Below are 18,450 nucleotides of genomic sequence, written 5' to 3' on the forward strand. Positions count from 1 at the left end.
CTCTCGATTTCTCGGTTCCGGAGCCGACGGCCCCTGCGCCCGTTGCCTCTGCTGCTCCAGCAGCTGCTCCTACGTCCGCAGGGAAGCCCGCCAGGAATAGCAGGATGGCCCCACTTGGATCTGACTCGAATTTCGGACCATATTCCGAAGACCACAGCTACACGGTGTCCACCCTTACATCCGACACTGCCACTATCCGTCGCGCATCGGTTGCCAGGCAGGTTCATGAGGATACCTCAATGAGCAGTGATCCCATGAACGAACCATCCGGACCTCGTTTCATGATGCCTACCACTGCAGCTGCCAGACGCAGACTCTCGCCTTCTACCAAGCATAATGTCGAAGCCACTGTTGGTGCACGCCGTGTCATGTCCGAGAGCAAGGGATTGGGAGGAGCTATGCGTGCAAGGCGTGTCGCTGAGTCTCCACGTCAGAATAGGCGATTGACGGTTACAGGTGGGCTCGGGAGCTCTATGAGAGTGTCGAATCCGGCAGCGGTTGCGCAGCATATCCAAGAGGAGGTCGACCTGCCTAGGCCGGGATCTGGATCTTCGAGGATGAGCGGGGGTGGTGCGAAGCCTGGCTGGCGCTGAATGCTTGATCATGCTTGTGTTTGTGGTTCGTCGTTTGTCATTGGAGTTTTGTGGAGTTCATTGCATACCTAAATACTGGGAGTTGGTCTCGTTTCACGGAATCAGGATAGATAATATGCACATCCGCTGCGTACCACCAACTCAGATGTCTTGCATTATATGGTTTTGCTTGTCGAGGTTAGTGGTCAAAGTGATCAGGCCAATTGTAACGTACTCATATTATCATATGTACAGGACGATCCGGTAGTAGTGCTCTTGTACACGTATCTGTGAATGAGGCCGCATTCGAGGTAGAAGTTCATGAACGAAGCTTAAGAGTCCGGCGGGAACTTTATTACTATTCCAGATCTTACAGTGTTCGTCACCCTACTGTAGACAGGATCCATCGGGCCCCTCCGCTTGCAGGTTGCGACAATTGGACAATGACCTTTCAGAACCAAACCATACCAGAAATGGCAACCTCAACCTCATACAAAACCAACCAGAGGATCTGTGTTGTCCTTCGGATTACCACCTCACTAACAAGGTGTAGACAAGAACATATAAACTACCCATAGTCCTCTTTGAACCCCTACTTGAGGGACACATGCCGCGACTGGTCGGTGTTAAGATGGGTGATTTGGTGAGGAGCAGTGTTTGTTCGCGGAGTCTTCAGCAGATTTTTACAGCTAAGTGCAATATTCTTGACAAATGCGCGTTTCATCATTCAGTGTAGCTAAAGGCCTAGAGCGTAAAGTGAAGACGGCTATGGACAGTTCAGACTCCCAGCAGTCGATTGGTGTCCTCAAAACATCTGTAGCATTTGTGCATAGAACATTATCATGTTGAAGCTCAGTAGTGTGTTCAGTGACAGTTGGTGAGGTCGACGTCACCCTGATCAATTCCGGATGCGGCAATTCCTATTCCGGAAACTCTGGTCTGGCCGATGATTAAGATACAAAGTGCAAGAGGCTCATGAAAAATGTCTGTCAATAAGAGTCTAGCTCTATCAATCCCCAAGGGTAAAGTGGTTGTATAGGCGGGTGCGGTGAATGGCGGCGATCGTCTCACGCAACCAAATTCTCACGCCTCTGCTCTCAATATAAGCGCACTGCACCCCAATAAGAACGTCTCCTGTACGACTCATGGCAATCGATCACCCGCTGTCGTAGCTGGCCTCCTCCGACCATCAATGGTGGGGCCCCCATCCATGATGCCCCTGTCCATGTTGCTCCTGCTCGTGGTTCTCCTGGTTTTCCTGTGCATGGTGCCCGCGATCATTCCTGTGCTTAGAATAGTCCTCCCTTCCATCCATCCAGCAGGTACAGTACATGCAACGAACGGCCTTGCACCCGCAATGATTAGTCGTATTTTAACACAGCGTGATTCTCCGTACCTTCATATTGTTCTTCTTGCGGCAGTAGTGACACTTCTTCGTACGCTTACGAAGATCCTTGTGGTCAAGGAAGAAGATCACTGCGCCTCTGTTAGTTTCGGCAACTCGTGGTTCGATGATTGTCTTTGCCAATAAGGATCACATACACTGAACGATAACATACAGGAAAAAGCCCATACCCATGAAGTCTAGTGCCTTCTGGAAGAAGGAACCGTAAGCGAGAGTGACGGCTCCATCAGCGGCGGCTTGTTCGAGGGTGTTGTATGACGCCTGATGAGTTTCGCCATGACGCAAAACAAGGAACTTTGCCGGGAGGTTTTCGGAACTGATTCCAGGAAGAACTGGCCGCATACATAAGCTAATGTACGCATATACCGCTGTAGTGAACCTTACGAGCAATAGGAGGCAGGAGGACGTCGGAGACGAGCGAAGTGACGACAGAAGTAAATGCTACCTTTTGTAAGCTCACCAGATTCGAAGCTTCGAGAGGCATATATGCCAACCATTTCCAATCATCAAACCAACAGCAACCTCAAAGATGTTGTCACGGTTGATGAAGTCCTTGAAGTCATTCCAAACGGCCTGCGCTCCATGCTCAATGTCCTGCACGCCGTGACGAATAGTACCGTAATTGCAAGACATCATAAAACGTAAGAATACAGAATCGAAAAAGGAGGTGGGTTGTGGATTGTGGATTGTGGGTTGCTCGGCGCGTATTTGTACTGCAGACGCGCCGGCACCGACATTGGACTGGTCGATACCTTAAAGTTCCAAATATCAGGAGAAGCCGGCCCGTGCTGCAATAGCTGATGCTGGACAAGACCCGTGAAGACGACAGTTGATGGAGTCCTGTCGTTGTTGTCATCCTCTCACTAAGGGATGTGGAAGCGACGTGTGATACGAAAATCAAGCATGAGACGGACGAGGAAGTGCTCGACAAGCGTGGGAATCTCCCAAGAACTGAAAGAAGAGAGGAAGCTGAAGTGGGAGGAGATCGCGAGGTTCTTTGGGACAGGAAATCGCCTGATACTCTGCGTATGCACTACACGAGGAAACTGCAGAGGAAGTGATATGATATTTTCCTCATTCAGTCTCACATTTATCTGTCTTCATCAGTACCTAATACACACGTTTTTTCTTCGTGATATGCAATTGATGACGGTGAAAGTACCAGGTTCGGTCGCTGGACGTTCACAGCATTGTCCAGAGGACACCCTAGCTGACCCGATCGTACGGTACCGGCTCTTATCAGTAGCGGACCGGGGCCGGTAGACATCTGCGACGTGTGCCCCCTTGGGGGAGAAACGTTTTAAATTCCCTTTTCTCAAGTGTTTAGGACCAGATACCCTTTCCCGCCATGGTCGACACTGAGCATAGCGGAGGTAGTCCTAAGCTTGTCGTGACCCCTTACGAGCTACAGCAGCAATCAGACCTTGTCGACAGCGAAGGTCTGGAGTCAGCCGAGAACGCTTCATCTAAGGCCATGCCGTCTGTGAAAACGGAGGTAGATCATACGGGTCAGAAGGACGTTGGCAAGAGAACACGAAGAGGCAGTGAAAGTCCGTAAGCACGGCAGGCCTCAAGGGCTGAACTGATTTTTGTTCAGGCAGCGGTTCTAGTTGGGAACTTCCAATGCGACCCAAAAAACGTATTTGCAAGAAAGAGGATGATTCGGGAGCAAAAAGCACCACGGTACCGCCGAAGCTCGAGTCCAGCTCGACAAACAAAGCAGCGAAATTGACGTCGAAAACCACCACTGGATATACGCCAGCGGAAGATATGCGCATCGTGCTCCTAAAATCTCAAGGCATGCGTTGGGGACAAATCGCCTCCTACTTACCCGGGCGTACTTCAGACGCCGTGAGAAAGCACCATGCCTCATCATTGACTGGTCGTACATTGGAAAGTTTCAGAAGCCAAGGTTCTGGCAAGACGTATACCAAGGAGGACGACCAGCTTATCTCGTTCCTGAGAGTGGAGAAGAAGATGGGGTGGAAGGAGGTGGCTAATATATTTGGGAAGAGTCCAGACGCTGTACGTAAACACTACGAGGGGATGATGGCGAAGGGGAGATGAGCGTAGGCGAGGGTGTCACACGTTCCACTATATGAGATAACGGTAATTTATTTTCTCCAATTACATATAACGTTGTTCATCGGGATAGGGCGAAACTACAATGACGCACCTGTTCGTATGAGCCATCACTTCTCTCACGATCAAAGTGCCTCCTTCCCCTCCTCCTTCAAATTATCAATCCTCCCCTCAACATCCCTATCCAACCCCTCCGCTTTCTCCTGTTCCTTTTCAGCATTATACGCGTACTTGGGTAACTTTGAACGTTTCTCTTCAGGGCTCACCTCGTTGTCGTCGTAAACTAAGACGCTGTCCCGTCGCTCGGCGCTTTCCTGGGATGATTGCTTCTCAACCGAAGGCTTTTCGGCGTCCACAACGTCCTTGGCAATAATTTTTGAAGCGTCTGCAGGGTTGGTAGAGTCTGTAGCCTTCGATTGTTCGGTCTTCGCGTTAGTGATAGCAGTACGAGCACCAGCGTCAGCAACAGCCGAAAGCACTGTCGATGAGGGTGCATGGTACGGACTAGTGCCATATGGCGAAGCATAAGCGGCCGGGGAACCAATTCCAGCACTCACCGATGGTTTTGAGGGTAAGCCAGCCGCGGGTGGACGGGAAGGGAGACTGGGGATGGATGCGGGTGGGCGTGCGGGGAGGCCTGGGGCTGCTGCGGGATAAGCGGGATAGGCGGGTTGTTGGGTTGCCATGGGGTGTTGGTAGTATTGCGCGTACTGAGGCGGGTAGTCATACGGTGAAGCTGCTGGAGGCGCAGCGACTTGCGGGTAGGGAGCGCCAACGTAGGCATGTACAGAAGGAGGCTGCAATGGAGTAGTGTAACCAGGAGCTGGGGTGGGCGTACCAGTGGTAGACGGCGTTGCAGGATGCGGCGTCGGTGTCGCCGCAGAAGGCGAGACACCAGCTGCTTTGGCTGCCTTTGCCGCTCTGAATGCTTCCATCTTTGCTTTCAGATCCGCAGTATCCACCTTGTCAATCTTCTGCTTCTTCGCCACTGGAGGACCTCCATGTTGCTGCGGTGTAGCAGAGCCTTGCGTCGCGTGGTACTCTTGCATGATTCTAGCATTACGCTGGATGAGGTCGTTTTCAGGGACTCCTTCCATACCGAAGATTTCGATGTCAATGCCTTCGCGGCCGGGGATCGTGTTCGCAATTGCTATGAGGGTCTCCTTGTGTACCTGTTGAACGTGGACGTTCAAGCCGCCGGCAGTGTTCAGCTTGCGGTTACAATGCTCACATTGGTAATGCTTTGATCTCTGGTGGTTCAAGAGGATTTTCAAGTCATCGAACTATGCGACGCGTTAGACCGAGATCGCAGCTGATCCAGGCGATTGACTTACAGTTCGCTCGCAGTACCAGCACCACGGCTTCTCCAACAGCTCGTCCAACTGAGTCTGCTTCTTGTTCTTCTTTCCCATCGTCGCTGTCCGAGAATGTTGTTTGCTGATCCGTCCAGCTCCTCTGAAGTCTCCAGGTCGCCCTGCGCCACGCACCGAGGAATCCTGGCCGAAATGTTGGGTCGCAGCAGTTTACGTCTTGCTCAGATTGCACGGCAACTACAAGTCAGTCCTCTCCAAATAAGAACAATGTCTTCCCAGATCGAGATCATCAAGACCGCCAACGCTCCCCCCGCCGTTCAGGGTGTCTACTCCCAGGCCACCAAGGCCAACGGCATGATCTTCTGCTCCGGACAGATCCCTATGAACCCTGCCGGTGAGATGGTTGAGGGTGACATCCAGGTTCACACCCGTCAGTGCATCAACAACTTGAAGGCTGTCCTTGAGTCTGCTGGTTCTTCCTTGGAGAAGATCGTCAAGGTCAACGTCTTCTTGGCCTCCATGGACGACTTTGCCAAGATGAACGAGATCTACTCTGAGATGTTCGCTGAGCCCAAGCCTGCTGTATGTTCTTTGTCTTTAACACCCGCTATTTATACTGACATTCGTTCTAGCGCTCCTGCGTTGCTGTCAAGACCCTCCCCAAGAACGTCGACGTCGAGATCGAGTGCATTGCCCTCGCTTAAGTTGCGGAAAAGTGTACGATATAGAACATCGCTGAACGAAATGAAGCATCTATTGGAACTACCTTACTCGTGATTCACATTCTTTGGGTCACCGCTTGTGTCTGGCCAACTCTTGAATAAATCCCTCACCTTGTCGATGGGAGCTGCTAGTGCCGATGCTGCTGTAAGATATGGCGGCTCGTTGGGTGCCATTGGATGGCTTCTGTTATGCTTTCGTCAGTACACGCACAGTATTGACCAGCCAAGACGGGATCAAGACACAAACCTTGTCGGCGCCCATCGCTTCGTCTCGTTGAACGTCTGCGCATACTCCTCACTCTCCTGCTCCGTCAAAATCGCCTCGAACCTCGGGTAATCTTCCATCTCCTCTTCTTTAACATGGATATCGAGCTTCTTGAAAAGTAAGGCGAACACATCCCTGAAGTGCGGTGACGAAGCATCCATTTGTTGCAGCACGAAGGCATCCTCCTTGAGCTTCTGCGTTTCTTTCCGTATATTTCGTTAGTTTTGTTTGGAACGGTAGACAACCCTGACTAACAACAAACCTTCACGATCATGATTTGCCATCAATGTCCCGGTTTCTCCGAGATGTTTCTCCCATGCTGGAAAAACGACAAGTTCTTCGGCGATAGCATGCCGTGCAAGTTCCTATAGCTAAGCCATCAGAACTTTAACCTTGTATCTGGTGAATATGACCTTACCCATAGGAACGCGTTTGCCCATTTTTGTGCTTCATCAGGATCGTGGGTATTTCTCTGGTAACTCTACGCTCACGGTGTCAATTGAGCCGTCCCCCCACGGATCGAGAACGAGCAACACCAACCTCGTAGTATTCCCCCAATTGCGCATGATCAGCAATAACCGCCTTCGATAGAGCCGAAGGGGTCCATCGTGCAACAGACGAACTGAAAGTCTTCCCGAACGGAACTGCCGCTGATCTCCCAAAATGTAGCCGGCGCGTAGGTCGAAGAATCGTGCGAATCATCATATCAAGAGTATATGGATCCAAGTTCTGACAAAGCAATTGCGGCCTCGTAAGGGATCAAATAAGGATCTATCCAGCCAGCGTACGAATGACGTGCGGATTACGCGGCCGCGCATCTCGCTTGACCAAGGCAAGGTTGCGTGCGTGCAGTAGCTGCTGTCTATTGAACCTTATTTCTCCGCCAATCCGGATATCCATTCTCTACCGAATTTATGATAATTGTTATGGTGCAAGTTCATGGCCCATGGTATCGTAGGTTACTCATCCGCTCCTCCTTCATCCCGGTATTTCCATCTCTTGCACATTCCTCATCCAAACTACCATCGCCCCATCCCGAATCCGTTTTTGCTCCTCCCCCTGAGCACCACCCAATCCATCCCCCAACATAGCCCAAACACACTCCCAACACTGTAGCCATATCTGCATTTCCTGCTTCTTCGGCGGCATCCCTGTTCCGTTGAGTGCCCATAACCACCATTCATCCTCCGCTTGACACATTTCGAGGAGCCAGGATCCCATGTCGCCGGGGAAGCGGGTGAGGAGGTCGTAGAAGAGGGGCATGAAAGCGCATTGTTGGATGAATAGGATCACCTTTGCGGGGGTGGATAAGTCGACGTCGGTCCATGGTCTTTGGAGGGCGTGCTCTAGTGCTTCGGGAGTGCCGAAGCCTCGCACCAGGTGAGCGTGGATGAGGGGAGGTATGAGCTATGACCACAATATTAGCAAGTCATGGGAGGGATAGCGAAGTAGTACGCGAAACCGTTGTGTGAAAATGATCGATGTCACTCAAGAATGCTGATAAGGCACAACCAACCTTAGCAGTCCAAGTTCCAATGGCTTCTTCAGGCTTTGGCGAAAGAGGCTCTTGGCTCTGGCTGAGAGGGAACGCATTCGTCGTTGTCGTTGAGGGTCGCCTAGTGGGCTTGAAGGACGATTCCGTATCAGCTGAAGTCGGCGGGGTACGCGACTGAGACGAGCTCTTCTTTCGGCGCGATCCATAAAGGTCTTCCATAGTCAAGAGTGGGTTCAGAACTGCTTCATTTGCTGCTGACTTCGAAGAGCGTGTTATGCGGACAGGAGAAGGTGGTCTGCATATAGGGTTGTTGTGTTTTTCGTGAATAGACGTCTGTACCGGTAGACTGAGGCCTTCTAACCAATCATATCTCTTACTTGAAGGCCGAAAGGGGTCCTCCATCGGATGAGCACTGGTGGGCGTAGGATATGCAGATGCCCCATCACAATCGCTCATTTCCACCTCCATATTGTGTATCTGCACGTTTTGAGGTGATGTACTTGTTGTACGCGGCGATCTCCTGGTTGTATGCGGCGAGTCTGCGCTCTGCGTTCTCGTTCTCTCCCGCCTGATGGTCTTTCTCGGCGTCTGAGGAGCAACATGATCCGACACGTGCTCCTTTAGGATGCCGATAGCCGTCAACCCTCTGGAGAATGACTTCGTTGGTATGTCATGGATCAACGCCTTCACGCAGAGATTTCTGTCATTGGATAGAAGGACCACCGGCAACTCCTCCTCCTGCTGGATATACTGGCAGCAGTCCAGAATTGCATCATCTGGTTCCAGACCTCTTTGAAGTGCCTCTGTCATCTGTTGACCACGCACACTTCCCTCGTTGCGTTTCAAGTTGTCGTGGATCCAAGTAATAGCTTGCCGCGCAAGTGGCGCGACGTTCTGTGCTCTGCCTCTTCCTGGTGATGCTGACTTTAATCCATCAAGCTCTCTTATCACTATCCAAGGTATTAATATAGTGTGTCCATGCTCTTTGTGCAACGCCGCCAGGTCGTTCACTAGCGAAAGCTGGGAGATCAAGAAGTTCGTGTCGGTAACAAATACAGCGCCTCGCGACAGTTTTCCATCATACTCCCGGATGTATGCTCCATTATCCTCATACGGCGAGTCGAAGGTGTATGCTGTCAAACGATCTTGGCGAGTCTGAGCAACGTGGTTGGTGACCTCCTGGATGTAACCCCAGTCGTCCAAGTCCATGATATCATCGTCCATTTTGGCAAAAAGCAAGTTGGTTCCGGTATGTATGCTCTCAATCTGTTCGAAGCAATGGCATTTATCCCAGGAGTATGGGTCTTGAATGCGATTGAACGATGATGGTTCTTTGGTGTTTTGTTAATCAGCTGAGACGCCGAACTGCACCCCCATGCGATGTACGACGCTATGCCCTTTACAGTACTGTACTGTAAATGGTTGACTCAATTTAAAAAGTCGAGCTCAATTTTCGACTCTAGAAAACTCAACACCATGAACACAAACGCCCTTTGGTAGCCCTATCCCGTCCTGACTGCAAGAACCTCTGCGTTCAATTTGACCGTCGTCTTTCTTGTGTCACGACGGATCACACATGAAATCGCATCCCACATCCGCGCTCGCGGCTCGACGTCTATGCTTACCTTCAGCGCGTCGAGCGGTCTGTTTTCGATCACGTATTGTGTTCATACCTGTCTCAGCGAGGTGACCGGATGAACGTCCTTTTGGGTGTGAATTGGGTTGCAAGAATAAGACAATTGAGCATCATAGTGCCCCATCAGTCTGCCTTATGGCGAAGTTCAGCTGGTGGTGCCTCCATGTATCAAACATCTCCATTCATTTCAAAGAACTGTTGTTTTCTCAAGCAAAAATGTCATAAAGAACGCCTTATCCTATAATTCCATCCCGTGGTTGTTGCAATGCTTACACCCATGCTCAAAATCTCCTTGGCTTCTTCTTGGCGTACGCCTTCTTCATTTCGAGTTCCCGCTCGAGCTCCTTCCTCTTCCGTAACTTTTTCGCTTCGGGATCTTCCTCAACCTTAGCCTCCGCTTCCTTCCTCATCTCCTCCAGCTCCTTCGCATCTTCCGGCGGTATCCTTAACGTAGTCGGTAAAGTCAAGTCATCATCCGTCTCCATTTCCTCCAGAGCCGGCAACAGCGGTGTAAGCGGCTCCCGTTTCAGCTCCTGAGTACCAAGTACCTGACTCGATTCCGGCACCCCCGCATCCTGCGTCCGTCGTTGACTCCCTCCAATAACGTTCTTCACCCGGCCCTGGTTCAATTTCGGTGTGGGTGGCAAACTGGTTGGAGGCGACGCTGCTCTTTCTGGTGGAGGCGAGGACATGCGGAAGCTTTGAATGGTTGTTGTGCTTGATGTGGGTTTCATTGTTGGTCGTGAGAATGGGAAGCCTTCTACTGGTTCCGTTGCCGTTGGTGCTGGGTGAGGGAGGGATGGCGATGGTGTTGTGTCCATCAAGTCTGCTTGAAGAGCATGTCGTCTTGTGGAAGAGAGTGTTGGTTGAGACAGGGCACCGTCTTCCATCTTCGTATCCACGTGTGTCGAACCCCGTCTGGGTCTTTCTATATTCTCGAACGCATTGACTTGAGAATCCGTTGTCTGCATCTTCTTCATCTTCGGCTTATTGTCTTCCTTCTTCTGTCCCCAAGACCGCAATCCACCTACCACAGCTTCCCAATCCCCCAAGAGCCCATCCCCTTCGATGCTGTCTCCAGCTTTGTCATTCACCGCCAAAGTCCAGGTATCGATAACCTCATCCGCTTCGGCATCTTTCGCCCTCGCATCCTCTCTGCGTTTCTTCACAAACTCTGGACGATCCATGGGCTGAAATGACGCTTTGCTCCTCCTTGGGAAGTAAGTTAGGTTGTTTTCTGTCAACCACTCCTTCATTGCTGCAATGTGTTTGTCTTTTTCAGCAATTAAGCGAGATAGTTCGAGAACGTCGTCGCGGTAATAGCCTACCAGGGACATGAGAGGGATTGTGAGGGTGCTGATCAGTGTGGAGGGTGGGAGAAGGGTCGGACTGAAGCTCCAGTGGAGGGTCAAGCCGGGTTGACGGAGGGTTAACTGGAATCGGAGCTGTTTCCCAATAAGTATACAGTCCAATGTGTTGCGCAAGTAGCCATACCTCATCTTCTTCTTCTTCGAGTGTAATACTTGTATCTTTCTCCTTCCCGTTCAGTCCATCCTTCAACATATCCAGCAACCCAGTCAACTGCTCTTCACCGGCACTGATATCCACAACGCATTTGTCCTCCTCCGCCCTCCTCCTCACATTTTCCGCGGATAACGTCTCTCCCCAAATCCGATCCAGATCCGTCACATGAACCGAATACGACGCGGCGGTGAAGTGAGCTTGAAGCAGGTAAACCTTATCTGACTTTACAGGCAACTTGATCCATGGCCGTGAGCGAGCTGAAGCTAAAGACATTGCCAAAGCTACGGCATTCGACAGATTCTTGGGTTCCGTAGGGTGCTGCCTCGGTCTTGGTTTGTTGTCAATGAGGCTTCCGAGGTGGGATTAGCGTGGTATCGTAGTCACCACGGTAACGATGAAATGGGTACATACATCGGCTTCAGAAGATGATGCAATTAGTCCAACGTGTGAACGTAAAAACAATGGCACAATGGTATGCAATTTTCCTGGTCTAGTACATGCGCCGAAAGACCTTTCCTCCGCTTGATCACTTCACACTTGCATGTCATACCACAGCACCAGTCGTCCGATCACATCCAAACTTTGGGTATCATGTTCCTCACGTTTTCAACTCCATCTCCTTCATATCCCTGTTCACTCCCTCTCCGGACTCCGGCTTCTCTCACGCTCCCCTCCTTCACGTCCGCCACGCCCGCGGTCCTCAGAGACAGGTGGTCTCACAAAAGCAAAATCGACACTCAACTCCTGATCAAAGAACTTTGTTCCATTAGCCCCCTCCACGGCTGCCTTTGCCTCTCCGAGTGTCGGATATTGAATCAACGCATAACCCTGTGTAAGTCATGGATCAGCGCACGTCACTCGAGCCTTGGGAAGAATGCCTCACCTTTACATATCCTGTTCTTCGGTCCAAGTTCATGTGCAAGTTTTGGACCTCTCCGTACTCTGCGAAGACGTCTTGCAGTTCCTCTTCCGATGCCTCCTCGTGCACGTTGGTCACCAGAATGATCCAACCTTCGATGGAACGAACTGGAGTTGACGGTTCGTCGGATGCCGTGTGAGTATAACCACTTTCTATAGACTCAATTAGCGATGCGCAATAGTATTACACGCGTGCAGAGACATACCAGGCTCATCGACGACCATTTCATCGGGGTGGTCGTTCCCTGTAACGCATCGTTTAGCACGGCCATCGCGGTGATCCTGGACGAGGGAGCGTACCAGCGCTCAAAGCAGCATCATACTGCTCCTCGGTAGACATGATCTACGTAATTAATCGAGGGAATGTCAACGTTACATCCGGGGGACGTGACGCGCTCGGGGGCATCGAAGCCCTAATCACGTGTTCGAGCGGGCTGCACCCCTCGTAGAAATCTGCAGTTTGGTAGGAGACGGGATCAGTGCAGTCGCCAACACTCAACAAAAAAAGGACTAAGATGGCCCAGAGGTACGTTTGCGACGGGGCGATTATCGCCATTTTCATCCTTATGGTGATGCTGACCGTGTCGTCAGATTGACCTACCGCCGCCGTTTGGCCTACAACACCAAGTCCAACAAGGTCCGCATCAGCAAGACCCCTGGTGGCAACCTCCGTTACCTTCACATCAAGAAGGCCGGTAAGATCCCCAACTGTGGTGACTGCGGTATCAAGCTCGCTGGTGTACGTATTGGACTTGAATTGAATTGTTTGGGTGGGAGATGTGAAGGAAATACAGATGAACTGGGATCGGATGGCATGGCAATCCGCGCGACAAACGACAATGTGGGTTTGGGATGTGTGGGTGGATTGGTGTGCATGGGTGTGGTTTGCGTGGAATTTGGGGGGGGGGAACGGGGGGCATATGGAATTTTCGACAGCAGCTGCGTGAATTGCCGTTCGACCCACGACATCTGATTTCTCGATCTTCGATCCCTTGAAACGATTCAAAGCGTTGTTTTGCAGCAATTTACTAACATATACATCAGATCCCCGCCCTCCGTCCCCGTGAGTTCTCCCAGGTCTCCCGCCGTGTCAAGACCGTCCAGCGTGCCTACGGTGGTTCCCGCTGCGCCAACTGCGTCAAGGACCGTGTCGTCCGTGCTTTCTTGGTTGAGGAGGCCAAGATCGTCAAGAAGGTTCGTTCAGTCTGACAAGATGTACCGCAGCGTCTGCTAACGATGACTATTGCAGGTGTTGAAGGCTCAGCAGGAGGCCCAGAAGGCTGTCAAGAAATAAATGATCTTAATCTATCAGTGATTTTGCTTTTTTCTTGTGTTTGGCGTCTATTGGATCTTTCTCAAAACCTATAGGGAGGCGGAACCTTGCCGTACATGTTCTCTTGTAGGCATGTGCATTCTTGGAGTAGTTGGTGACGGGCGGCTGCGGCGAAATGGATAAACCGGAGTCCTTTTTGTACGATACGTCCATTTGTCCGTCTTCCTTAAAATACTTGTTTCCCAGCCGTAATACCCGTCTGTAGCCATATGCGAGCTTATCGCCTGGGCGTCTGTGCGTACTCGCGTAACTCCGGGCCCGCATACATCTCCAACGACGCCTGCCAACAGTCATGACAGAACGAACAGCACCGCTTCTTCGTGGTGCTGACCCAAACACCGACGATGAAGCCGAATATGACCTGCCCGTCGCTTCATCCTCCAGGCTTCCCACCATCCTCAAGTTCCTTGCTGCCGCACTCGTCACCGTGGCCTGTGTGCTGTTAGGAGTATACTACACTCACCCGTCGCATCCTCGTGGACATGGAGCTTCGCATAATGGCAAGAGAAACCTTATTCTCATGGTTTCTGATGGTATCGCTTCGCTCTCCTGTTCAGGAAGTCGCCCGCTAACTGGCTCCTGTCATAGGAATGGGTCCAGCAACAGTGAACTTAGCCCGTACTTTTTGGCAGCAAAAGAACGGACATGGCTACGGCGTCCAGCTTCCGCTCGACAAAGCTTTCGTCGGTACCTCACGTACACGCTCCTCGGACAGCTGGGTTACGGACAGTGCTGCCGGAGCCACCGCCTTCAGTTGTGGCTTGAAGACATACAACGGAGCCATTGGTGTTGATCCTCACCAGAGGCCTTGTGGAACGGTGCTGGAGGCTGCTCACAGGAAGGGATACAAGACCGGCTTGGTGGTTACGAGTAGGATCACGCATGCTACCCCTGGCAGTTTCAATGCTCATGTCGTTCATCGTGATATGGAGAACCTTATTGCGGAGCATCAAGTCGGCCTCACTCCCCTTGGACGTACTGCAGACCTTATGTTCGGTGGAGGACGTTGTCACTTCTTGCCAGCTGGTATGGAGGGATCTTGCCGTACCGACACCAAGAATCTTCTCGACATTGCGGCGTCGAACGGTTTCGCTCATATCCAATCCCGCGCGGAGTTTGACGCTTTGAACAAGGGACAGAATGCTACTCTCCCCTTGTTGGGTTTGTTCGCCGACGACCACATGGACTATGATGTTGATCGTGACGAGAAGGTTCAGCCCTCTTTGGCTGAGATGGCTGCCACTGCCCTCGAGGCTTTGAAAGCTGCCACTGAGGATCAGGACGAAGGTTTCTTCCTCATGATTGAGGGATCCAGGATTGATATGGCCCAGCACAACAACGACCCTGTTGGTGCTGTCAATGATGCTATCATGTACAACCATGCATTCAAGGTGGTTCAGGACTTCATTGACGAAAACCCCGGAACCGTCGTTGTCAGTACCAGTGACCACGAGACTGGTGGCTTGAGTGTCGCTAGGCAGATTCACGATACCGTACATGCTTCTTTCCTGTTTCTCTAAAGACTTACTAACCGGGCGCCTACAGTATCCTGACTACCTCTGGTACCCTGGCGTCCTCCTCAATGCCACTCGCTCTACTGAAGGCCTTGGTATGGAGCTCGCTGATTACGATGGTAAGGAGTCGAACTTGCAGTCCTGGGTGAAGGAGACTATCATCGGTCGCGGTTTGGGTATCTGGGATGCTACTGACGACGAGATTGCGCTCCTCTTGGATGGAAAGAAGTGGAAGATCTGGCTGTGGGGCAGTTACATCTTGTCTGACATGATATCCCGAAGAGCACAAGTTGGCGTATGTTCTATGATCCTGGATTTTACGGGCTCTGCTAACGTCGTTTCTTAGTGGGCTACGCACGGTCACTCCGCAGTCGATGTAAACATCTATGCTTACGGTGACGAAGCCATCGATGTGCTTCGCGGTAACCATGAAAACACCGAGGTTGGTGACTTCATCGCTACTTACCTCGGCGGGCTCAACCTTGACGAGGTCACCTTGGTGCTCAATGAGAACAACGGTACGATGACCAAGCCTGTGGGTTTGGCCGAGGCGGAGGCTCTGGGCGCTACATCTAAGGGGTTCACGGACACAGAACTCGGAAGGAAGAGCGACCATTACCACCACGACTTCAAGAGAAGGGATCTGGAGTTCGACTGTGGTTGTCACTGAGCTCGGTGACGCCGACCCGATATGGTAGAGGCTAGTCTCATTTTTGCAGGTTTAGGACATTGATAAAGTTCGTTGTTATTCACCTAGTAGTATATTCGTACACCTGTTCCGTCGCTGTCATGTCTAGAGCTTCTGCTTGATCGATTCCCAGTACTTGGCCAACTCATCCTTCTCAGGGTTGGTTGCTGGCCATCCGACCTTCAAACCTTCCTCCTCATTCGGCTTGGGGATCATGTGAATGTGAACGTGCTTCACGACCTGGTGGGCCATAGGTCCGTTGTTCTGGTGCGAACGTCAGCTACTCGTGTTCCGAGTACCTTGAGAGTTAATGCCACTCATGAGGCACCAGGATCATACCTGAAGGATGTTGTACTCGTCAGCACCAACAGCAACAGCAAGCTTCTTTGCGGCTGGCAAAAGATCCGCGAGGGATTCGTCGGAGAGCTCGTGCAACTTGACGGCGTGCTCCTTGGGGATCACGAGAGCGTGACCCTTGGAGAGGGGCTGGATGTCCGCGAAGGCATAGCTATGCAACGGTGTCAGCTTCATGTTCATAGGTTACAAGATCCTGGAGCAGGTGAGGGGCCATACGTCTTAGCGGTCTCGAAGAGCTTGATGGAGGGGATTTCGCCTGTGTTCGGCGATCAGTTCTCCATTATGCGAAGGCGATGAATCGAGCGGCTTGAAAACACACCCTTGATAATCTTGCAGAAGATACACGCTGCTGACATTTTCAATATCTCAATTATTCTGGATCAATGGCAATTGCTGTTCGTGGACTTCGAAATGCTGTTTTGCAGGGCTCCGCTTGCTCGCGATTGCTGAACGCGGGGAAGCCTGGGACGCCCGTGACATCACGCTCAAAACACTCGGGTATTCGGACGAAAGAACTCGTAAGAAAATCAAAAGGATTACAATAATAAATCGCTGAAGCTACTGCTACCCGTAACATAGCTATAGCAGTCCGTTCGATCAAGATGTGCCATGAAAAAGAAAGACCAATGCCAGTAACCCCACACCAGAAGTAACGAAAGAAGAAAAGAAAGAAAAAAAACACCGCGAAAGTCAATACCCAGATGTGCTATCCTCTTTTATCATCTTCGGTATGCAAACCCTTTGTAATACTCTATACTCTGCACCGTCTAAGCAAGAACGAGGCCCATGGCAGCTGCACCGAGCAAGACGGCTCCGGAGACGAAGAGCTGGGCAGCGCCAGAGGTGGACTTAGAAGAGGTACCCTGAGAGAAGGAGGTACCAACGGTAGCAGTAGCGGTGGATACAGCAGCGGTGGAGGTAGAAGAAGAGTCGGAGTTGCTGGAACCACGGTTAGAGTCGGCACCAGCGTAGACGGTGTCACCGGTATTGGGGTCGGTAGCAGCGGAGGCGGTGGAAGAGGCAGAGGCGGTAGCGGTAGAGTTCAAACCGGTGTCGAGGATGTTCTGGATGGTAGTAGCGTTGCCGGAGATGATGACATCGTCAACCAAGTAGTTACCGTTCGGGTTGAACCAGTAGGAGGCATCACCGTCCCTGGTAACGTTTGACGGAGGGTCGTAGCACTCAATAGAGACGTTCCTGACCATAGCGTAGTAGTATCCGTAGTCCTGGATATCCTGAGAGTCCCAGTTGATGGCACCACCAGCCCATGCAATGGTACCCTCAGCGTTGGAAGCAGCACCACCGGGCCAGATGGAAAGCTGAATACGGGAGGGGGTCTGGGGGAAAGCGTAGAAACCACCAGTAGCGTTCCAGGTCTCGTTCTTGAACTTGGTACGACCGATCACACCATCAACAGCCCAGGTGATGTAGTCCTCCTGCCAGTCAATCTCGTACGTGTGCCAATTGGCGTAAGTGTCAGTGTTGGTGACGTTTCCACCGTTCTGGTAGTCGAGGGTAGCTTGCCAGAAGTAATTGGTCTGAGTGGTGGTCAAGTTGGCACCGACCCATTCGAAATCGATTTCATCCTTGACGTCGGAAAGGGCGATGAAAGCGGTAACAACACCCTGCTCATGGGAGGTCTTCAAGGTCGCAGATACCTTTCCGTACCAAACGTAACGGGTGGCGGCCAAAACGGTACCACCAGAGTTCGCGGGCATGGTAAGCAAGATGGAGTCATCGTAGATCAAGGGGGTACCGGAGACGGTCCAATCGTAAGTGTCCGGGTCACCGAGGTAGTCACCAGAAGAGGCGATGTTGTCGGTAGAAGTGAAAGTGTAGGTTTCCGACTTGCAGACGGGGGCGGGGAGACATGCTCCAGGCTCGTAGGAGAAACGAGGGTCACATCCACCGAGACAGTAAGCACCGATACCGCACTGACCGTACTCTGATCGATTTGTCAGTAAATGCAGCGCATACAATCAAAAAAAGGACACGTACGGGAACAGCAAGGCGCGGACTCTGGACAAGGGGAGTCCTCAGAGCAAGTGATGGCAGCCGAGGCGAAGCCGGCGACGCTCAAAAGAGCGGGAACGAGAACAGCCAAACGAACCATCGCGTCGTCGAGAAGAAAGGGAAACGGAAGTGGAAGATCTGGAGGGTTGAAGAGAGACTGTGAGGTTTGATCAGGTGAAGGGAAGGCGGCTTGGTGTCTTGGCGGGTTTACGATTCCCAGTGGGGCTTCAAGTACGGGGCCCGGATAGCTTCAGTGTTTTTGGCATTTGGGGGCGTTGCCTACATTAGGCGCCTCCTCACCTCAAAATAGCAACACCGTACAGAAGCTATGCATAGATGAAGCCGGGTCATTGTAGGCGGTGTCGTTTCCAACTGCAATCAATCAAAGGAATCGCATACTACGGGAAGGTTACGGCCCGCTGCATCCATCGATCTCTCTGTCGAAGCTTTCTCTCGCGCGGGATCAGCGGCTGCACGAAGAAGACCCTTGGATGGTTGAACCAATGCGAATTGAAGGTTCTGAGCTGTAGATTGCTAACTGAGAGTGATGACCATTACTCCACTGAAACTGAAGACAGCGGTTCACGTGACTCGGGATAAGGTAACGCGTAGT

At 51.6% G+C, this 18,450-nt stretch overlaps 13 protein-coding genes across 13 annotated transcripts; 5 read left to right on the top strand and 8 right to left on the bottom strand.

Moving 5' to 3' along the window:
- Window positions 1-36: 36 nt before the first annotated feature.
- Window positions 37-881, top strand: SAICODRAFT_174179 (uncharacterized protein). The gene is made up of 2 exons (XM_019165801.1): window positions 37-770; window positions 828-881. Exon 1 carries the CDS (start codon window positions 105-107, stop codon window positions 591-593), a length of 489 nt encoding a protein of 162 aa, XP_019021354.1. The 5' UTR covers window positions 37-104; the 3' UTR covers window positions 594-770; window positions 828-881.
- An 880-nt stretch (window positions 882-1,761) lies between these two features.
- On the bottom strand, window positions 1,762-2,610 carry SAICODRAFT_62055 (gated mechanosensitive channel; the record flags this gene model as incomplete). The annotated part of the gene is made up of 5 exons (XM_019169886.1): window positions 1,762-1,917; window positions 1,969-2,048; window positions 2,115-2,309; window positions 2,362-2,418; window positions 2,472-2,610. 5 exons carry the CDS (start codon window positions 2,608-2,610, stop codon window positions 1,762-1,764), a joined length of 627 nt encoding a protein of 208 aa, XP_019021355.1.
- A 634-nt stretch (window positions 2,611-3,244) lies between these two features.
- SAICODRAFT_21734 (uncharacterized protein) lies at window positions 3,245-4,088 on the top strand. The gene is made up of 2 exons (XM_019166459.1): window positions 3,245-3,527; window positions 3,575-4,088. Exons 1-2 carry the CDS (start codon window positions 3,326-3,328, stop codon window positions 4,042-4,044), a joined length of 672 nt encoding a protein of 223 aa, XP_019021356.1. The 5' UTR covers window positions 3,245-3,325; the 3' UTR covers window positions 4,045-4,088.
- A 96-nt stretch (window positions 4,089-4,184) lies between these two features.
- On the bottom strand, window positions 4,185-5,471 carry SAICODRAFT_10043 (uncharacterized protein; the record flags this gene model as incomplete). Its single annotated transcript, XM_019165166.1, has 2 exons — window positions 4,185-5,342; window positions 5,394-5,471. 2 exons carry the CDS (start codon window positions 5,469-5,471, stop codon window positions 4,185-4,187), a joined length of 1,236 nt encoding a protein of 411 aa, XP_019021357.1.
- A 138-nt stretch (window positions 5,472-5,609) lies between these two features.
- SAICODRAFT_21736 (YjgF-like protein) lies at window positions 5,610-6,140 on the top strand. The gene is made up of 2 exons (XM_019166460.1): window positions 5,610-5,954; window positions 6,005-6,140. The coding sequence occupies exons 1-2, from the start codon at window positions 5,640-5,642 to the stop codon at window positions 6,074-6,076; spliced, it is 387 nt and encodes a 128-aa protein (XP_019021358.1). The 5' UTR covers window positions 5,610-5,639; the 3' UTR covers window positions 6,077-6,140.
- Window positions 6,037-7,083, bottom strand: SAICODRAFT_97378 (HHE domain-containing protein). Its single transcript, XM_019172098.1, has 5 exons — window positions 6,900-7,083; window positions 6,778-6,840; window positions 6,622-6,724; window positions 6,342-6,561; window positions 6,037-6,278 (listed from the first exon to the last, which is right to left on the bottom strand). The coding sequence occupies exons 1-5, from the start codon at window positions 7,062-7,064 to the stop codon at window positions 6,140-6,142; spliced, it is 690 nt and encodes a 229-aa protein (XP_019021359.1). The 5' UTR covers window positions 7,065-7,083; the 3' UTR covers window positions 6,037-6,139.
- Window positions 7,084-7,337: 254 nt separating this feature from the next.
- SAICODRAFT_27699 (uncharacterized protein) lies at window positions 7,338-9,078 on the bottom strand (the record flags this gene model as incomplete). Its single annotated transcript, XM_019167050.1, has 2 exons — window positions 7,338-7,766; window positions 7,876-9,078. The coding sequence occupies 2 exons, from the start codon at window positions 9,076-9,078 to the stop codon at window positions 7,338-7,340; spliced, it is 1,632 nt and encodes a 543-aa protein (XP_019021360.1).
- A 587-nt stretch (window positions 9,079-9,665) lies between these two features.
- Window positions 9,666-10,826, bottom strand: SAICODRAFT_32019 (uncharacterized protein). The gene has a single exon (XM_019168084.1). It carries the CDS (start codon window positions 10,744-10,746, stop codon window positions 9,772-9,774), a length of 975 nt encoding a protein of 324 aa, XP_019021361.1. The 5' UTR covers window positions 10,747-10,826; the 3' UTR covers window positions 9,666-9,771.
- A 650-nt stretch (window positions 10,827-11,476) lies between these two features.
- On the bottom strand, window positions 11,477-12,177 carry SAICODRAFT_32021 (RNA-binding domain-containing protein). The gene is made up of 3 exons (XM_019168085.1): window positions 12,139-12,177; window positions 11,898-12,085; window positions 11,477-11,842 (listed from the first exon to the last, which is right to left on the bottom strand). The coding sequence occupies exons 1-3, from the start codon at window positions 12,155-12,157 to the stop codon at window positions 11,648-11,650; spliced, it is 402 nt and encodes a 133-aa protein (XP_019021362.1). The 5' UTR covers window positions 12,158-12,177; the 3' UTR covers window positions 11,477-11,647.
- A 258-nt stretch (window positions 12,178-12,435) lies between these two features.
- Window positions 12,436-13,141, top strand: SAICODRAFT_97384 (ribosomal protein L34e; the record flags this gene model as incomplete). Its single annotated transcript, XM_019172099.1, has 3 exons — window positions 12,436-12,458; window positions 12,524-12,671; window positions 12,977-13,141. The coding sequence occupies exons 1-3, from the start codon at window positions 12,448-12,450 to the stop codon at window positions 13,139-13,141; spliced, it is 324 nt and encodes a 107-aa protein (XP_019021363.1). The 5' UTR covers window positions 12,436-12,447.
- Window positions 13,142-13,520: 379 nt separating this feature from the next.
- Window positions 13,521-15,568, top strand: SAICODRAFT_97387 (alkaline phosphatase-like protein). The gene is made up of 4 exons (XM_019172100.1): window positions 13,521-13,798; window positions 13,854-14,758; window positions 14,811-15,074; window positions 15,126-15,568. Exons 1-4 carry the CDS (start codon window positions 13,558-13,560, stop codon window positions 15,447-15,449), a joined length of 1,734 nt encoding a protein of 577 aa, XP_019021364.1. The 5' UTR covers window positions 13,521-13,557; the 3' UTR covers window positions 15,450-15,568.
- A 4-nt stretch (window positions 15,569-15,572) lies between these two features.
- Window positions 15,573-16,439, bottom strand: SAICODRAFT_97390 (HIT-like protein; the record flags this gene model as incomplete). The annotated part of the gene is made up of 4 exons (XM_019172101.1): window positions 16,144-16,439; window positions 16,041-16,080; window positions 15,807-15,975; window positions 15,573-15,731 (listed from the first exon to the last, which is right to left on the bottom strand). Exons 1-4 carry the CDS (start codon window positions 16,178-16,180, stop codon window positions 15,573-15,575), a joined length of 405 nt encoding a protein of 134 aa, XP_019021365.1. The 5' UTR covers window positions 16,181-16,439.
- A 41-nt stretch (window positions 16,440-16,480) lies between these two features.
- SAICODRAFT_85252 (uncharacterized protein) lies at window positions 16,481-18,196 on the bottom strand. The gene is made up of 2 exons (XM_019171397.1): window positions 17,823-18,196; window positions 16,481-17,769 (listed from the first exon to the last, which is right to left on the bottom strand). The coding sequence occupies exons 1-2, from the start codon at window positions 17,935-17,937 to the stop codon at window positions 16,592-16,594; spliced, it is 1,293 nt and encodes a 430-aa protein (XP_019021366.1). The 5' UTR covers window positions 17,938-18,196; the 3' UTR covers window positions 16,481-16,591.
- Window positions 18,197-18,450: the final 254 nt, after the last annotated feature.

Source organism: Saitoella complicata (assembly GCF_001661265.1).
Source record: "Saitoella complicata NRRL Y-17804 unplaced genomic scaffold SAICOscaffold_27, whole genome shotgun sequence".
Classification (NCBI taxonomy): Eukaryota; Fungi; Ascomycota; class Saitoellomycetes; order Saitoellales; family Saitoellaceae; genus Saitoella; species Saitoella complicata.

What these genes read in the sequence shown, in the direction of transcription:
- SAICODRAFT_32019 (XM_019168084.1), bottom strand. Translation starts at nt 10,746, where the DNA reads ATGAAGGAGTGGTTGACAGAAAACAACCTAACTTACTTCCCAAGGAGG.
- SAICODRAFT_97387 (XM_019172100.1), top strand. Translation starts at nt 13,558, where the DNA reads ATGACAGAACGAACAGCACCGCTTCTTCGTGGTGCTGACCCAAACACC. An exon ending in CTAGGCAGATTCACGATACC is followed by an intron (nt 14,759 to 14,810) that starts GTACATGCTTCT and finishes GGGCGCCTACAG; the next exon opens with TATCCTGACTACCTCTGGTA. An exon ending in CCCGAAGAGCACAAGTTGGC is followed by an intron (nt 15,075 to 15,125) that starts GTATGTTCTATG and finishes GTCGTTTCTTAG; the next exon opens with TGGGCTACGCACGGTCACTC.
- SAICODRAFT_21734 (XM_019166459.1), top strand. Translation starts at nt 3,326, where the DNA reads ATGGTCGACACTGAGCATAGCGGAGGTAGTCCTAAGCTTGTCGTGACC. An exon ending in AACACGAAGAGGCAGTGAAA is followed by an intron (nt 3,528 to 3,574) that starts GTCCGTAAGCAC and finishes ATTTTTGTTCAG; the next exon opens with GCAGCGGTTCTAGTTGGGAA.
- SAICODRAFT_85252 (XM_019171397.1), bottom strand. Translation starts at nt 17,937, where the DNA reads ATGGTTCGTTTGGCTGTTCTCGTTCCCGCTCTTTTGAGCGTCGCCGGC. An exon ending in GTCCGCGCCTTGCTGTTCCC is followed by an intron (nt 17,770 to 17,822) that starts GTACGTGTCCTT and finishes CAAATCGATCAG; the next exon opens with AGTACGGTCAGTGCGGTATC.
- SAICODRAFT_32021 (XM_019168085.1), bottom strand. An exon ending in GAAGAACAGGATATGTAAAG is followed by an intron (nt 11,843 to 11,897) that starts GTGAGGCATTCT and finishes TGACTTACACAG; the next exon opens with GGTTATGCGTTGATTCAATA.
- SAICODRAFT_21736 (XM_019166460.1), top strand. Translation starts at nt 5,640, where the DNA reads ATGTCTTCCCAGATCGAGATCATCAAGACCGCCAACGCTCCCCCCGCC. An exon ending in TCGCTGAGCCCAAGCCTGCT is followed by an intron (nt 5,955 to 6,004) that starts GTATGTTCTTTG and finishes CATTCGTTCTAG; the next exon opens with CGCTCCTGCGTTGCTGTCAA.
- SAICODRAFT_174179 (XM_019165801.1), top strand. Translation starts at nt 105, where the DNA reads ATGGCCCCACTTGGATCTGACTCGAATTTCGGACCATATTCCGAAGAC.
- SAICODRAFT_97378 (XM_019172098.1), bottom strand. Translation starts at nt 7,064, where the DNA reads ATGATGATTCGCACGATTCTTCGACCTACGCGCCGGCTACATTTTGGG. An exon ending in GGGCAAACGCGTTCCTATGG is followed by an intron (nt 6,725 to 6,777) that starts GTAAGGTCATAT and finishes GCTTAGCTATAG; the next exon opens with GAACTTGCACGGCATGCTAT. An exon ending in AAGCGATGGGCGCCGACAAG is followed by an intron (nt 6,279 to 6,341) that starts GTTTGTGTCTTG and finishes AAAGCATAACAG; the next exon opens with AAGCCATCCAATGGCACCCA.